This window comes from Oryctolagus cuniculus, chromosome 5, assembly GCF_051225735.1.
Source record: "Oryctolagus cuniculus isolate XC-2025 breed Fujian yellow rabbit chromosome 5, ASM5122573v1, whole genome shotgun sequence".
NCBI lineage: Eukaryota > Metazoa > Chordata > Mammalia > Lagomorpha > Leporidae > Oryctolagus > Oryctolagus cuniculus.
In genome coordinates, this window is record NC_142871.1 from 125,031,923 (window position 1) to 125,050,015 (window position 18,093).

General features: G+C 37.6%; 1 protein-coding gene across 3 annotated transcripts in view; it reads left to right on the forward strand.

Moving 5' to 3' along the window:
* Positions 1–18,093, forward strand: part of SUPT3H (SPT3 homolog, SAGA and STAGA complex component) — a 496,390-nt gene that overhangs the window by 259,592 nt on the left and 218,705 nt on the right. For all 3 annotated transcript variants that reach the window (XM_008262999.5, XM_008262998.5, XM_089333878.1), the window contains one exon: positions 357–441. In XM_008262999.5, coding sequence (XP_008261221.1) covers positions 357–441 — 85 coding nt within the window. The remainder of the gene's footprint in view (positions 1–356; positions 442–18,093) is intronic.

The following is an 18,093-nucleotide window of genomic DNA, read 5'->3' on the forward strand; positions in this document are numbered from 1 at the left end:
CAGATATTTTTATAACTATGTTTGTGACTATCCTCTTTTATTGTTAATTGAATGTGATTACATAATTTTCTGATTGCCAGTATTATGAAGTTGTTGTGTTCTACATTTGAAAGCAATAAATGCCTTTAAAAATATTATACATATTAAGAAACACCCTGGGTAACACTCCACTTCTCTTTGGAAATTGTAGCTTACAAAGGAAATATTAATTATCTTCATTTAGAGAAAATTCTACATCCTTTCAGTCATTTGAGAAAAGATTATTGCCTGTATTGAGATGGTTCTTCTAATGAATAACTTTCACTTCTTGCCCTTCTTGTTTTCACAGTCCTTAATTGTAGTTTGTTTGTTTTTAGGTTTTCTTTGGGTGACGCCAGGAGGCCTCTTCATGAAACAGTGGTTTTGGTAGAAGATGTGGTGCATACTCAGTTAATTAATCTGGTAAGGCCATTTATAAATGTATTTGGTATCTCATTTTCTACCTTCTGCTTTTAAAAAAAGATCTTATTTGCTTGTGATAGTCTTTTTTTGTAGCCCTGATGAGATATACTTTACATATAACAATATTTACTAGTTTAAGTACATAATTTGATAAGTTTTGACAGTAAAATAGTCACACAACTATCAATACAATGATAGAGAAAACTTCCTATCATTTAAAAGCATACCCAGAGACAGACATTTAGCCTAGCCTACCCAGTTAGAATATCTGTGTCTAGCCCCAGACTCCAGCTTCCCATTAATGAAGACCATGGGAGGAAGTGGTGATGGCTCAAATAATTGGATTCTTGCTATCCACATGGGAGACCTGGATTGAGTTCCTTGCTCCTGGCTTTGGTGCCAGCCCAGGCCTGTCATTGCTGGCATTTTGGACATGAACCAGCAGATGATAGTGCTCTCTCTGTCTCTCTGCATCTCAAATAAATTATAAAAATTTAAACAGAAATGTACTCAGGTGCTAATAAGAAGTAGCAGGAGGGGCCGGTGCTGTGGCAGAGTAGGTTAATCTTCTGCCTATGGTGCCAGCATCCCATATGGGCACCAGTTTCATTCCTGGCTGCTTCTCTTCCTGTCCAGCTCTCTGCTATGGCCTGGGGAAAGCAGTGGAAGATGGCCCCAGTGCTTGGGCCCCTACAACCATGTGGGTGACCCGGAAGAAGCTCCTGGCTCCTGATTTTGGATCTGCCCAGCTCCAACCATTGCAGCCATTTAGGGAGTGAACCAGAGGATGGAAGACTTTTCTCTCTCTCGTTCTCTCTCACTGTGTGTAACTCTACCTCTCAAATAAATAATAAATAAAATATCTTTTAAAAAAAAAAGTAGCAGGAAGATGTCATGCTATAGGAGCTAAGATAAAATAATTGCTAAAACTCACAAACTTACAGGTTATCTGGTTGGTTTAGGCATAAAATGTATAAAATATGTTCCAGAAAGTAGGTACAGAAACGTGGAAAGCCTCCTAAACTTGATGGTTGTGGAGACCATCTCTATATTGCACAGCTCAGTATGATTGATAGGGCAGCAAGTGAAACCTTCAAACAATTGGGAAAAACTCAAACATTCAGGAATGTCTTCAGAAGGATATTTTTCAGTAATATAATTCAGTAGTTTCTTCATTAATCTGGAAATGTAGTTTTATATATATATATATAGGATGATATATTTTTTAAAAGATTATTTATTTGAAAGGCAGAGTTACAGAGAAACAGAGAGAGAGAGAGAGAGAGAGAGAGAGAGAGATTCCATCCTCTGGTTTACTCCCCAAATGGCTGTAATGGCTGGAACTGATCTGAAGCCAGGAGCTTTTTTCTGGTCTCTCAAAGACTTGGGCCATCTTCTGCTTTTCCTGGCGCATTAGCAGGGAGCTGGATCAGAAGAGGAGCAGCTGGGACACGAACCAGCTCCTATATGGGATGCTGACAATGCAGGCAGCAGCTTTACCCCCTAGGCCACAGCACCACCCCCTGATATGTTTCTTGAGAGCTTGTTTGGAGGTTCTAGCAGGGGAGCGCAGCAACTCGTATACCCTTGACCAAAGAACAGTCCTCCTCTAGTGAGGAAGGTCGTCCTCTTCGACCAACTGCACAGCTTCAGGAGGTACGCACATGGAGCGGTGAGGGAGCAAGGGGACACCCGCCTAGCCAGACAGATCAGCCAAATCAACCCTGGCGATCAATGGGGTGACATGTCGCAGCCAGATCGCCCTCACATCATTATGTTTCTTAAAAGACTAATAAAACCTATGCCGTATCCAAACTTTGGTTAAAAATTCTCTGATTCAACAAAGGAAATAAATATGTTTTCTGTTTTTAAACCTTTTTTGTACTCTTTGATGGAATGGCTTCTCTTAAAGGAAACTTTTCACTTAATATTTCCAGTAAACCTAAGATAGTATCTTGATTTTAAATGGTTGCAAACTAGAAAAACTAGACAACATGCCCACAGTCCTACAGCTTACAAGTAGTTGTAGAATTCAAATAATTTCTTCTCTGGCAGGTCTGAGCAGTCTATTTGAAAGCAAAAGTACTATATTAAAACTTTTTTCTGAATAATTTTATATTTTCCATCATCTAGGATATGAAATATTCATAAAAATAAGAGATCAGATGGTAATAAACAGTTAGTGCTTTCAGATGTTCTCAAGGAAATAAAGAAAATATTAGAATTTACTTTTCTACTTCAAGCTTCTAAATTATTTGTTCTCTTTTTATACTAGTCAGGAAATCGAAGTTTCCTGTGAGATAAGAAGGAAGATATCTATCTATGTCAGTATTAAATATCAAATGGCTATTCTCCAGAAGAGAGAATGATAATTAATAAATTAGTCTTTTATTTACCCTTGAGTTTCAAAACCAGTTCTTTGTTTTAACCAAATCATTTTGCTCAAATAATAAGCTGCTTTGTAATCATCAATAACTAAAATTGTTTGCATGTTAGAATATATTTGGATGATATCATCAGGAGTAGAATGCCAACATTCTGCAGTAATTGCATTTATGTGAAGAAACGAAATTTGGCCATTGGTTTATGTAAAATCATCTCTGATCAAGCCATATGGATTTCCAGTTGGGGTATAAGGAATGTTTTTTAAATGCACAATAGACAAAGAGCTGAAACAGAAGGCTTGGGGCCTGATTTTTATGGTCATTGAATACACACCTAATAGTTCTGTAGATAGTTGGAGTGACTGAAAATTTTAGAGAGTACACATCAGGAAAATGAGAGGTCAGAACAAGGATTGTGTATTCAATGAAGAGGTACTACTACAAGTTGGGTAATGGTAGGTTCTGATTTAAAGACTTAGGAGTAAAGATGTTAGATTTAAAAGGAAATGTGAAACATAGAATATAAAAAATTTTATGGCCAGAGAAGCAGAGATAAGCAATAAGCTAATCAAAGATGATTCCTAACCAATTGGGAGATCAGTTTCATGAACTGACATACAAAGTTCTAGAAAAGGGCAGTTTTGGGGAGAAATCATGTCTTTATGCAGTGAGTTTGAAGGTAAAAAAGATGTTAGAACACTCCACAGTGGTGTTTAAGAAAATACTGTGTTTGCCTGGGAGGCGGCCAAGTTACAAAAAGGGGGTTACATTATCCAAGGAGAACCAGGAAACCTGCAGAGGAAAAATTGAGTCCTGATTGTGAGATGGAAGAACAAAAAATGCAGCATATTGATTGAAATTGAATGATATAAGAACTGCTGTTTCTGCATTTTTATTCTGAATGCTGTGAAATGCTCTTTTTCAGAAACATGTATTTTTACTGTTGTTTTTAAGGTGGGCTATAAGAAAATGTGTATTTTGCCATAATAAAATCTTCCTAATACAGGTTTTAGAAACCTAAATCATGTATACTTGTATACATGTATACTATATTTTCTATTTACTTGATTTTTGAAGTCCAAAACTTGATGCACTGTATGCCTTAGTATGCCACCCATGGAGAACTAGGGTTGAGTTCCCAGCTTCTGGTTTCAGCATGGTCCAGCCCTGGCTGTTGCAGGTATTTGGGGCCTGACTCAATGGATGGGAGATTTCTCTCTCTGTCTTTTGAGTTAATAAATACATACTTTCCTTTAGTTGAGTGACACTTACTCTGAAGTAAGGATATTATTAAATTTGAAGTAAGGTAAAGAAGGATATTATTAAATTTGCAGGATTAGTGTAGTTTTTATGTATTATCTTTTATTTCAGCTGCAGCTCTTCATTTTTACCATGTGTGAACAATTGTCCATTATGGGTATAAATTAAAAGCTTTACAACCAAGAATAAATGAAATTCAAAACCATATGACAGTCAAATCCACCATGAGACCTATCAGCATTCATCTGAGTGAAAAACTAATAGAGATACTGGGGTTGTTAGTACATTTTCTGCATACTAACTTAGCATGTTTTCACTTGCTTAATTGTTGTTCTAAATGTGACTCCTCTGGTTACTTTTGCAAAACCCACAGGGGTTTATGAACCGTCAGTTGGGAAATGCTGGTAGAGTGGAAGGTTTTTGGAGACAGACCACTGGGTTTGAATTTTTGCTCCATCACTTTTAAGTTAAGCAATCTTGACTATATTCCTTAATCTCTCTGATTCCCTGTTTACTCATCTGTCAGAATTTACTTACCTAATAGGCATTACATAAGATAATGTATGTAAATGACCTAACAATGGTCCACACTGTTCACCAATAGAAACATTTTGTAAATGAATGACAGCCTAAAATTTTAATACCAAATCTAAGACATTTGGAGTTAGTTTCAAAGGCAAAGGCACTAACAAGTCAGAACCCCTAGAGGTTCGTATGCTATCTGGATTTCTGGGGCCACTTTTCTGCACACCATACACAGTTCTATCTGTATTTCTTTTTGTCTACTTTTCATCCCCAGTGTTTTTAGGTATTTTAAAATTCTTAGATACCAGTTTAGATGTTTTATTATATGTGAGTTTCCCTGTTCCTTTCCCTTGGTTTTCATTGGCCCTCATGTTCTTAAATTTGTTAAGTCATTTCAGTCCTAGGAGCTTGGGAAAACATTTTAATAAGCATTATGCCTTCTCATTTTATGCCGGTATCAATTTATAATCATTGAAACCGGACCATCAGTGAAACAAGAACATACTATTGCCTAAAAACATTTATTTTCATCCAATAAATCCTTGACTGTTCTAAATGATTTTGAGTCCTAACATTTTGTATTTTAGTGATGACCACTATGTTTAGTTTTGTTCATTTTCCAGCCATGATGCTTTTCAGAATACTGTATGAAAAACACATGGAAAGAGTTTATAAGTCAATAGTGATGTGGAGTTTCAGAGAGAGAGAGCAGGGAAGAGAGGTTGGTACACAGCAGAGTTTGAACTCCCAAAATGACTATGCTAAAATGAACATGGTTTTATTAAATTATTATTATTAGGCCTGAGTTTGGTAATAGCATGAATGTACTTTGTAAAATATGAAAAATTATTTTGATGTTAATGTTTCCTTGTATTATTGTTGTTGACAATAATCTTTTTATAATCTGTATTTTAAAAATCTTTACCCTGAGAAGTCTGTAGAGAGAACTGTTTATCTGAAATATTGGTAAAGTTATTAGGTGACATTTTTTTAGACTTAGTATTAACATTCATATCTTAGAAATATTCTCTGGCTAACAGAATTATGGACAGTATCAAATTCATGTATTCTTTTTGACCCTTAAAGCATTTTAACTTTAATTCTTTGAAAGTTTATAGAAGACTTCTGTTCAGGGAAAAGCCAACAATCCAGTTGCCTGTATTAATCATTCAGCATTATTATTTTGGGAAATAATTATTTCTCACCAAATAAAATCATGCAGCAAAATACTTCTGCACTTGTATCTGGGCTTAACACCATTTTTCAAAATTTATATTCTTAAAAGTAAAATTTTCTTCAAAACACATATTCTTAAAAGTAACAATTTGCATAATATAGCTGAGTTTACAAAAGTCTTGTAACTTCTAATAATCAATTTAATCTGATTTGAAACTCTTGATGGTTTTGGAACAGAATATCTTGTTTGAGAGAAAAGTTTGGCTTGTTAACTGAATTATGTAATTATAAGTAAATGTGGTCACAGCTGCTTTTAATTTTTTTTGCTATACACCTGATTGGAAATAACAAGTTTTAAAAAATATTTTTCCATTTCTTACACTGACACCTAGTGTTCACTATTCTTGATATCTTAAATATTGAATGTTAGTTATTAATAGCTATGGAAACAGATTTATGTAGTGCATGTTTTTAGCAGTGCACCTGTCCAGATAAATAAGTCTTTTTTTTTAACCAGGGATAGACAATTTTTATAGTTACTTCTATGAAATTGTGAGCCAGTTGCTGAGTTAAATTGAGTGTAGCAAATCTCAAAGAAGCATTGAGTGTTAGATGTGGAAGGAACTTGAGGGAGTTTTAAAAATCAAGATTCTTAAAATTCCAGTGCTTTGGTATATACACAGGTCCTTCAAGTCACAAGCCTGAGTGGATGATGTCGTTTGTGTGAGCTTGGGCCTTGCGCCTTGCAGAAAACAAAATCCCATTTAGTCATACAAGCTTTAACGGGTTGATATTACTAGTTGGCCAGGAATGAAGCAAGCTTGAGTTGTTTTGAATTCTTAAAATTGGTAACTTTTTGTGTTTTATGTTTACCATTGCCTGAGACTTTTTAAGGGCAACTTAAATGCCCCAGTTATTTTAGTTTTAAAATCTAAAGATATAGATTAGTATTGAATGACGTGCAATTAAGTGAAAAAATGCACTATGAAAATTGAAGAAAAAATATTTGCATCAGAATTACAGGTGGCCAATACATATAATGAAGTTTGTTTGTTTCATTTTCTTTTTTAAGATTTATTTTATTTATTTGAAAGACAGAGTTACAGAGAGACTTCCATCTGCTGGATCACTCCCCAAATGGCCACAATAGCTGGAGCTGAGCTGATCCAAAGCCAGGAGCCAGACGCCTCCTCTGAGTCTCCCACCTGGGTTCAGGGACCCAAGGACTTGGGCCATATTCTCTGCTTTCCCAGGCACATTGGTAGGGAGCTGAATCGGAAGTAGAGCAGCTGGGACTCGAACAGGCGCCCACATGGAATGCCCATACTGGAGGCCAGGGCTTTAAACTGCTGCATCACAGTGCCAGCCCACGTTTCATTTTTATATCCATTAAAATGGAGAATATTGTTGAGATGAAAAATTTTAATTGATGGAATATTTATGTTTTAAGTTTATGGTTAATGATCAGGACTAAATTTCAAGTCATTCCTAATAAATTGCAGCAAATATCAGATGTTTGAATATCCAAATATATCTTTTTACGGGGGATGAGTTTTTCATATTCTTAAATGCAAAGATTTTAAGTATAAGATATAACCATAATTGAATTAGATTTTTGAAAAATTATTCTTTTATTTGAGAGGCAGAGAGGGAGAAAAAGGAAGACAGAGGTGGGGCAGAGATAGAGACAGAGAGAGCTCCCATCTACCAGTTTATTTCTCCAAATGTGTACAGCAGCCTTAGCTCGGCCAGGTGCAATCTGGGAGTTAGGACTCCAATCCAGATCTCGCATGTAAGTAACAGGGACCCAACTGCTTGAACCATCCCCTGTAGCCTCCCAGAGTGCACATCAGTAAGTAGGAAGCTGAAATCGAGAGTGGAGGCAGGGCTTGAACTCCAGTTTCTATAAGAGATGTGTGAGTCCCAACTGGCAGCTTAACTGTTAGGCTGAAAGTTTGCCCCTAGATTTATTTTTAATAGTAGTTTCCTTGTTTTTGGTATCTTTGTGTTTATTTTTGCCTCATAAGCTGTTGCTTCACCATTCATGTAATATCTTTTCCCCAGACAAGCAAAAATTATCCTTTGTTTGATCCATCCATCAGATGACTATTGATTATCTGGTTCTTGGTAGCCATTATTTTAGATAGTTTCACGTGATAAAGTGGCAAATGAAGCCATCATTTGTGATGTCTTAGTTAACGGGGAAGATAAAGATATTGAAATATATAAAAGGAAGAGATGATTTAAAAATATTGGTTGCCATTTAAATAATTTCTGGTGCATTCCTCACATATTTTGGGGTGGATTTCAGTAGTGTATGATTAACTTTTTCCAAAATGATCAAATTCCCGTAAGAGCCAACCAAGTTCTTAGAAATGGGGTGCTATGTCTCTATCCCTAACACATAACATAAAAGGAGTATAAGGAAGTTGTCAAATAACACAAAAAAAAGAATAATAAAGTAGGTAATAATTGTAAGTACATTGTTTTTCATTGGCTTAAAAGAGTTGAAACTTGTAATTCAGAAATGCCACATCCATTGATTTTGAGGACTTTTTGTGCATTCATAAGTAAGGTACATAAATACTTTGTTTTTATCTGTGTATAGATGCTTCAGAATGTTTAATTAAATATTTAAATCTTCTTGTTGAAAGGACAAAATAAAATTTAAGGCACATTTTTCCCTTGACAAGTAATGGAAATGCATAGGTGTTGTACTTTATTTGCAAGTTGATTAACTTCTATTTTATTCAATTTTTTTTTTCATTTCATTTAGAAGCCCAAATGAAATAAAAGTAATGCATCACAGCTATGTATAACTGAGTGAAAGTCACCTAATTGGTTTCCCTTTCTGTTCCATGTGTAAAAATTGGCTGAAATTGCTGGGGCTAACAGTTACTTGAGAATAACTTTTAGAGTGTTTTGTCAGGCCCAGGGGTAAAATGTTCTGCCACTACTGTAGTTTTTTATTGCTGCTATTAAAGTAGAACTCTGTTTAAATGGTGTGTAATTATGTACACTCAGATATGATAAAAATAAAATTCTGTTTCCTCAGTTATGCTGTGTGAGTATATACGATCGGGAGAGGTAGATTGATTGCTAACGGTCAACTGCTCAGCAGTTCCCGCTTCCATTCGTTTGTCAAAGTTTTTCTGATAGCTGTGCCAAGCAACTTCCAGGTGTGAGGGATATATAATGGGATGTTAACTGAAGTCAGTGTCATGGAGTTTGCAAGTAAAGGAATAAGTGAAAAATAATAGCAGGTGGTGGTATTAAGTGCTATGAAGCAAAGAGTGCAGGACAGGGAGTGGGAGTCATAAAGTTAGATTCCCTCAGACTGTTGATACTCATAGATGAGCAAATATTTAGATACTGGGAAGGAGAATTGCACACATGAATCAGGGAAGAGCACTTCAGACTGAGAGGGAACAAGGATTGTAAGTGCCTTGAACCTGGAATGCAGTCCAGAAACAGTGAGAACTGAATAGAGTGAGTTAGCGGTCCAAAGCCAAGAGCCAGTATATAAATGGCAGACAGCAGCTGGACTATCCTTCTCTCTGAGTTACTTTTCCTGTCCTTACCTTTGCACAGAAGAGGTTTTTCAAAGTTTAGTTTACATGGATAGGGAAATCACGTTAAGGACCTAAATTTTGTTCTAAATCTGTTAGGAAACCACAGAAGTGTTTAAACGGGAATGACTTACACTCCAATTTCAGGTTTTGTTTTTTTTCTTTTTCCATCCTGTTTTCACAATTTGATTCTGAAGTAAAAGTGTATCAATTCAAAATACTTCAAGTATTTTTTCAAGTATCTCAGTTCAAGTGAACTAAATTCACCATTTTTTCCACTCTCCCAACAATTTTCTCTTTTTTTTTTTATTTGATGAGAAACAGACACAGAGAGAGAGACAGAAACAGAGACAAGAGAGATCTTCCATCTGCTACTTCACTTCCCATATGCCCACAAGAGCCAGAGAGCTTGGCCACACCAAAGCCAGGAGCCTGGGACTCAATCTGGGTCTCCCGTGTGAGTGGCTGGGACTCCGGAACTTCAGTCATCATCTACTACCTTCCAGGATATGCATTAGCTGGAAGCTAGATGAGAAGCAGGGGAGCCTGGACTTGAACGAGGCACACTGCTGTGTGATGCACTCATCCCAAGCAGCATCTTTAACCACTGTGTCAAATACCAGCACCCCTGCCAACAATTTCAAGCATATAATATTTTCAACCACACAAGTGTTGTTGTGTGACAGATCCCCACAAGGATCCCTACCCTTGAAAGGTTTAAGATTTTCAAAGATCACCCTGGCCACTATGTGGTATTTAGGCTCTAAGAGGTTCAGTATGGAAGTAGAGAGACTATGAGAGTTTTCTGGTAGTTCATGACAGCTTAGACTGGTATTGTTGGTGGTGGTGATGTATGGTCTAGTCTGACCTCACGTTGAAGATGGCATGAAAAGAACTTGCTCAGAGATTAGATGTGAGTGTAAGGAAGAATTCAAGGATGACTTTTAGAATTTTGATCTCAGTTGCTAGATGAATGTTGGTATTGCATTCTGATTTCCTTCTACATTTATCAAGAAGCCAAATTAAAAATGGGAAAAACTTTGGTCTGTAGCCATAGCTACTATAACATAATCCCTCTCTTCTTGAAGGGCACCCCTAAAGCTGTACTTGTGTGGAATAGCAGTCCTGCAGATGCTCTGAGGCCATCATGATTTAATATGTGAAAACATGAACATATGTGTTTAGATGCTATTCCTTTTGTTTTGCACTGAAGAAAGTTTACCCTTGTTGCATCTTATATATGAAAATGCCCAATTTCCAACTGATTCTCCTGCTGATTGGTATATGGAAGCTGCAGAAATCCAGACAAATACATAGGCTAGAAAATTTTTAGAAAGTGAGTATCCTATAAAGTGAGAATTCTTGTATTGAAAATAGGAAAGTAACTGAGTATCATAGAAAAGGAGAGATCTTGTATTGAAAATCCTAAGTTGAAACATTTATGTTTTACTTAATGTATATTAGTCAAGTTTTAGACTTAAATATTTATTAATTGTTTTTCTTACCAAGATTGTTACACAGTCATCTCTTGGTCTTTTTCAAAGATTTATTTATTTGAAAGAGCTCCAAAGAGGGAAGGAGAGAGGAGAGGTCTTCGGTCCACAGGTTATTGCCTAAAGGGACACAACAGCCAGGTCAGGGCTAGGCTAAAGCCAGGAGTCAGGAATTCCATCCTGGTCTCTCTTGTTAATGTCTGGGGCCTGAATACTTGAGCCATCATCCACTGCCTTCCAAGGTGCATGATTGGAAGCAGAGTAGTCTGGACTCAAACCAGCATCTTTATATGAGGTGCCAGTATCGCAAGTTTAATCTATCTACTGTGCTATAATGCTGGCCCTAATCTCTCAGTCTTAGGAACACCTCTGGCACCTATCTTCATTTTGTGTTTTACAGGATGAAAAAAGCTTTTCTTTTTCAATGATATAAATACAACTTGCTCATTATAATATGCATAAAAATAAGGATGAAAGTGAAAATCACCTGAATTCCAACTGATATTCATACTTAAATAATCATCAACATTTTGATGATAATCCTTTTTATTTACAGGTACATTTATAAAATTTTATAATGTTAAAGGATAGTATATTTATAGTTTGTGGTCACTGTTTTCTTCTTACTCTCTGCCATTGTTTCTTTCTACTACTATTAACCATGCCCTTCTTTATAAATATAGTGAGAAAAGGCACATTTATAAAGTGGTCTTCTGCCATTGTTTTGTAATATTACTTAAGTGTTATATACTTTTCTGCTGCTTGCTTTTCTTATTTAATATTAACATTAATCCTTCATTTCTCATTGTTTCGTCAGAGGGTACTTCAAAAAGTTCATGAAGAATGACATTTATAAATATGATTTGGTGCAAACATTTCATAGAAAATGCATTTTTCACAATAGCCACTTTCCATGAACTTTTTGAAGTATCTTTATACTCTATCAGTGTGTGGGATTGCTGTAATTTGTTAAATTGTTGCTTTAATTGTGGTTATTCACCTCTATTCCAATTTTTTTCCTGCTCCAAACTAACAATGCTGCAGCACTGATCCTTACAATGAATATCCTTTTTTTGCCAGATTCCACAGAGGGGAACCTCTGAACAATGAGTATTATGTTAATAAATATTTCCATATAGAAGCAAGCATTTAGCCTGTTTGTTAAGATGCCAATTTAGATGCCTGTGTCCCAGCAGATGTTTGCACAGCACTTAGGGCACCACGTGGAGCACCCACTTCCTCTATCAGAGTTCCTGGGTTCAACTCCCACTCCTACTTCTGACCTAGCTTCCTGCTGTTGTATACACAGGTAGGCAGCAAGTGACTGGGTTCAGGACTCCTGGGTTTGACCTGGCCCAGTCCCAGATGTTGCAGGCATTTGAGAAGTGAACCAACAGGTGGAAGATGTGTGTGTTTTTCTCTTTATCTTTCTACCTTTTCAAATAAGATGAAAAATATAAAAGATGCTGACACTCCTTATCATTGGTTCAATTCTTGGCTCCAGTGCCGAACTCCAGCTTCCTGCTAATGCAGACCCTAGAAGGCAGCAGTGATAGCTCAAGTGATCTGGTTCCTGCCACCCACATGTGAGATCTGGATTGAATTACTGGCTCCTAACGTAGGACCTTCCCCAGCCCTGATTGTTGCAGTCATTTGGAGAGTGAACCAGATGTTCATTTTCAAGGTTAGCTTGGTCTCATAAAACAAACAGGTTAGCTTCCAGTTATTTCTTTGAGCATCAAATGGCTTAATTAAAATTGGAATTTTTTAAAAGATGTTTTGCTTATTTATTTGAGAGGTAGAGTTATAGACAGAGAGAAGGAGAGACAGAGAGAAAGGTTTTGTACTCTCTAAATGGCCACAATGGTGGGAGCTGAGCTGATCCAAAGCCAGGAGCCAGGACTTCCTCCAGGTGTCCCATGCAGGTGCAGGGGCCCAAGTACCTGGCCCATCTTCTACCGCTTTCCGAGGCCATAGCAGAGAGCTGGATCAGAAGAGGAGTAGCCAAGACACAAACCAGTGCCCACATGGCATTCCAGATCCATATGCAGAGGTTAGCATATCACGCTATGGTGCTGGACCCTATTTGTTCTTTAAGGTTAGATTGAAATAATCTGTGAAGGCTTTTTAACACTGGAATCATTTTAAATTGTTTATCCTTAGTAAAGTTTTCAGGTTCTTCTAAGGTGATTGATCTAGTCATGATTTTTACTTCTGTGACTAAATCTTATACTTTATATTTTTGCTAGGTTTGATGGTTAATTTTATTTGTGATCTTGACAGAGCTAATACATATCCAGATAAGAGGTAAAACATGATTTCTGGAGTTGTCTATGAAGGATGTTTTGAAAAAAATTAGCATTTTAATCTTTAGACTTGTAAGGACCTTAGTTCTCCCCAATGCAGCTAGACATCATCTGATCTCTTGAGGTGCTGAATGGAATGAAAAGTTAAAGGCAGACTAAATTCACTTCCAGCTTCTATTTGACCTGGAATCCATCTTTTTCTGCCTTCAGATAATAGCACTACTGGCTTTTCTGGTTCTCCAACTTGCAGGTGGCTCTCTTTCTCTGGAGAACCCTAATATTGGAGACTTACTTTTCTTTAGGTTTTCAAATTTGCTGCAATGGCAGGAATTAATAGTTGTTTACTCTTGAATCCATTCTCCTTTTCTTTGCTAGCAAAATAACTCCTCTGTTTTGGGCTCAGCTGCCAAAACATAAGACTGCATTTTCTGGTGTCTTTTATAGTCAAGTATTTCTATGAAAAAGTCCTTGAGATTTTAAAAAAGGCCTCTGGACAGAAGCTGCCTTTAGGTGGTAGCTGGACCTGCAACAGCTACCCTGTTTTGAAAGATGACATGAATGATTATAACAAGGCTGTAAGAAACAAGGCTAAAATATTTAAAGTTGATTGAATTCCTGTATATCAGCAGTGAATAAGTGGAATTTGAATTTGAAACATTGGTGTTTACATTAGCAGCCAAAAAATAATAAATAGGAAATAAGTATAGTTCTTATGAAGTATATATGAGGAAAATTTCAAAACTCCATTGAAAGCAAAGAACTAACCAAGCAGAGAGATATTCCATGTTCATGGATAGGAAGGCACAATTATTATCAAGATTCATCCCAACTCAATCTAGAGATTCCATGCAATCTCAGTCAAAATCACAGCAAATTCTTTTGTAGATATGGATAAAGTGATTCTATTATCAGTATGGATATGCACATGACCCAGAATAGCTGACGTAATACTGAAAGAGAACAGAGTTGGAGTTGTGGCACTACCCGAATTTTGACTTACTACAAAGCTATAATAGTCAAGACAAGCAAATGGATAGATAAGTAGACAATGTAATAGAATAGAAAGCCCAGAAATAGATCCACAAAAATATACTTAATTGAATTTACACAAAGGAGAAAGAGAATACAATGCAAAACAGAGAGCCTTTCAACAAATGGTGTTGGAGATACTAGATACTGAGTCTAGACTCAGACCTTATACTTTTCTCAAAAATTTACTCAAAATGGACCAGGAAGCTACATGTAAAACACAAAAGTAGGGGCCGGCACTGTGGCACAGTGGGTTCAAGCACTGGCCTACAGCACTAGTATCTCATATGAGTGCCAGTTTGAGTCCTGGCTGCTCCACTTCTGATCCAGCTCTCCGCTATGGCCTAGGAAAGCAGTACAAGGTGGCCCAAGTCCTTGGGCCCCTGCACCCATGTGGGAGACCCAGAAGAAGCTCCTGGCTCCTGGCTTCAGCTTGTCTTAGCCCTAGCCATTGCAGCATCTTGGGGAGTGAACCAGTCGGTGGTGTATCTCTCTGTCTCTCCCTGTCTCTCTGTAATTCTGACTTTCAAATAAACAAATCAATCTTAAAAAAAAAAAAAAAGATAACATAGGAAAAAAACCTAGATGTTCTTTGGTTTAGTGATGACTTTTCAGTTACAATACCAAAGGTAATGAGTGACAAACTGGACTTCACTAAAATTACAAGTTTTTGCTCTGCAGCAAAACATTGTCAAGCAAATGAAAAGACAAACCACAGATTAAGAGAAACTGTTTACAAAAGACATATTTGATAAAGGAATATTATCCAAAATATACAAAGAATTCTTAAGCTTTCCAGTAAGAAGACAGTTGTGTTAGAAAAAGAGCCAAAGACTTTCAACAGATACCTTAGAATGAACCCATATGGATGACAGATAAGTGTGTAAAAAGAAGCTCCAGGTGGCCTTTATGATTCAGGTAGTAAAATGCTACTCAGAAATCTTGCATCTCCTATCACAGTGTCTGGGTTCCAGTCCCTGCACCTCTTCCTGTCCAGCTTCCTGCTAATGCACACCCTGGCAGGCAGGATATCATGACTCATGTATTTGGGTTCCTGCCATGTACTTGGGAGGTTTATACTTGGGTTTCACTCTCCCAGCTTTTACCTGGCTTTTACCTGATACCCCTTTGTCTATCTGTCTCTCTGTTTCTGTCTGCCTTTCAAATTCAAAAGAGAATAATTTCCATAATGTTTTTAATCAGGGAAATGCAAATTAAAACTGGGAGACACACCACTATTAGAATGACCGAAGTCCTTTACACTGTCAACCCTCAATACTAGTGAGGATGCAAAGCAACAGGAGCTCTCATTCATTGCTGGTGGGAATGTAAAATGGTACAGCCACTTCAGAGGACAGTTTGGTGGTTTCTTCCAAAGCAAAAGCATACTCTTCCCATTGAATCCAGCAATCATACTCCATCATATTTACCCAAGAAAGTTGAATACTTATGCCTACTGAGAAACCGGCACCCAGATGTTTGCAACAGCTTTATTTAGCTTTGCCACAGCTTGGACCAGAATGCCATTCAGTAGGTGACTGAATGAATGGAGTATGGTATATTCAGATAAGAGAATAGTCTTTGGCTCCAAGAAGAAATGACCCATCAGTCAAGTCATGTGAAAAAGTTACATTGGGAAACTTAAATGCATAGTACTAAGTCAAAGGACCAAATCTGAAAAGGAAACATTCTGTATGATTCCAACACATGTAATATTCTGGAGAAATCAAAACTACAGAGGAAGTGAAAAGATCAGTTGTTAGCAGAAGTTGGAGGAGGGAGACATGAATAGGCAGAGCACAGAGGATTGTCAGGGCAGCAAAACCATGCTGGATGATGATGTGATGGCCAATACTTGTCATTATAAATTCATTGGAACCTGGATCATGAAACACCCAGAGAGAGCCCTAACATATAATATGGACTCTATGTGATACATATGTCAGTGTAGGTTCATCAGTAGTAACAAATGTACCTCCGTGGTGGGGGGTGTTGATAATGAAAGAGCTTAGATGTCTGAGGGGCAGGGGAAATACTGGAAATTTGTACTTTCCGGCCGGCGCCGTGGCTCAATAGGCTATTCCTCCGCCTGTGGTGCCGGCACTCCGGGTTCTAGTCCTGGTTGGGGCGCCAGATTCTGTCCTGGTTGCCCCTCTTCCAGGCCAGCTTTCTGCTGTGGCCAGGGAGTGCAGTGGAGGATGGCCCAAGTGCTTGGGCCCTGCACCCGCATGGGAGACCAGGAGAAAGCACCTGGCTCCTGCCTTCGGATCAGCGCAGTGCGCCGGACACAGCGCGCCAGCCACGGCAGCCATTGGAGGGTGAACCAACGGCAAAAAGGAAGACCTTTCTCTTTGTCTCTCTCTCTCTCTCACTGTCCACTCTGCCTGTCAAAAATAAAAAAATAAAAATAAAAAATAAAAAATAAAGAAATTTGTACTTTCCCCTTGATTTTGCTATGTACTTAAAACTGCCCTAAAAGATAAAAATCTATTATAAACTAACGAATGTCACCACAAAACAGGAAAAAAAAAATGACTTGGGGCTGAAAGCCTTGCACCTGAATGGAAAAACCAGGCCTCTGTTGTTGATGATATTGAAACAGCAGAGGGAGGGTGGGTTCACCATCCTACGGCTCAACACCATCCTCCCCTCCCCAATCCCAAAGTCAGAACTACAGGATTGTGTTTATTTCTCTGTTCTGCTTTGCCCCAACCTTACTTTTCTATTTCTCTGATTTCTCACATTTTACTGAGATACTTCATAAATTTATTCCATAATATTACTAGACACGTGTTTTATTTACTTCTTCATCAGCACTGGAATACATTTAATCACTTAATTATAGCAAATTTTCAACCTCATTTTCTCATCTGCATCAATTCAGGGTTCTCTGATTAATTTGTTCCTTGTCCAGAGTTTGTTTCCAAGAATTTCACTCAAAGTAATATAGGAAATATATTTGCATATTTTAAAGATTATCCATTATGGGGCCGGTGCCTTGGTGCAGTAGGTTAATCCTCCGACTGCAGTGCCGGCATCATATGAGCACCGGTTCTAGTCCCAGCTGCCCCTCTTCCAATGCAACTCTCTGCTATGGCCTGGTAAAGCAGTAGAAGATGGTCCAAGTGCTTGGGCCCCTGCACCTGCATGGGAGGCTGGGAAGAAGCACCTGGCTCCTGGCTTCAGATCGGCACAACTCCAGCTGTTGCAGCCTTCTGGGGAGTGAACCAATGGAAGGAAGACCTTTCTCTCTGTCTCTCCCTTTCACTCTCTGTAACTGTACTCTCAAATAAATAAATAAAATCTTCAAAAAAAATTAAAAAAAGATTACCCATTACTCTGTGAATGAGTAAAATAGTGAATTGTAGTTTTGAAAATAAATCTGTACTAATCATTGAAGATGTCTACGTATCTAAAATGTATATGTCAGGTTAGCCAATTGATACAAAAATATGTTCTATCACTTGACAGATACAGGAATGTACTTCAAAAAGTTCCTGGAGAAGATAAACTTGTTTTGGTACAAAAATTTTGAAATCCATGCACATGAGGGGGTCTTTATAATGTTCTTGAGAAATGTGTATTATGAAAAAACTATGTGAGAGTTTCTTTTTTATTTTTATTATTTATTATTATTCTTTTTGCACCACAGTAAACACATGTGTGTGGATACCCCAGCCTTGCATCCAGGCTCAGCCTCAGGGATGCATATGCTCATAGAGGAGGTAACAAGTGAAGAGCCCACTTTGATCTTGGTAGTAGTTGGCTTGAGACTGCGCAGAGAACTGTAAGATTCTGGGGACACAGGCTGAGTGGGCCAGCTTCCCATCTTTTGGTCTATACACTACTCTTGAGCTTCATCTCAGCTCTGCAGAGGATGGTGTTGATTATTTTTTTCCACATAGCTTAT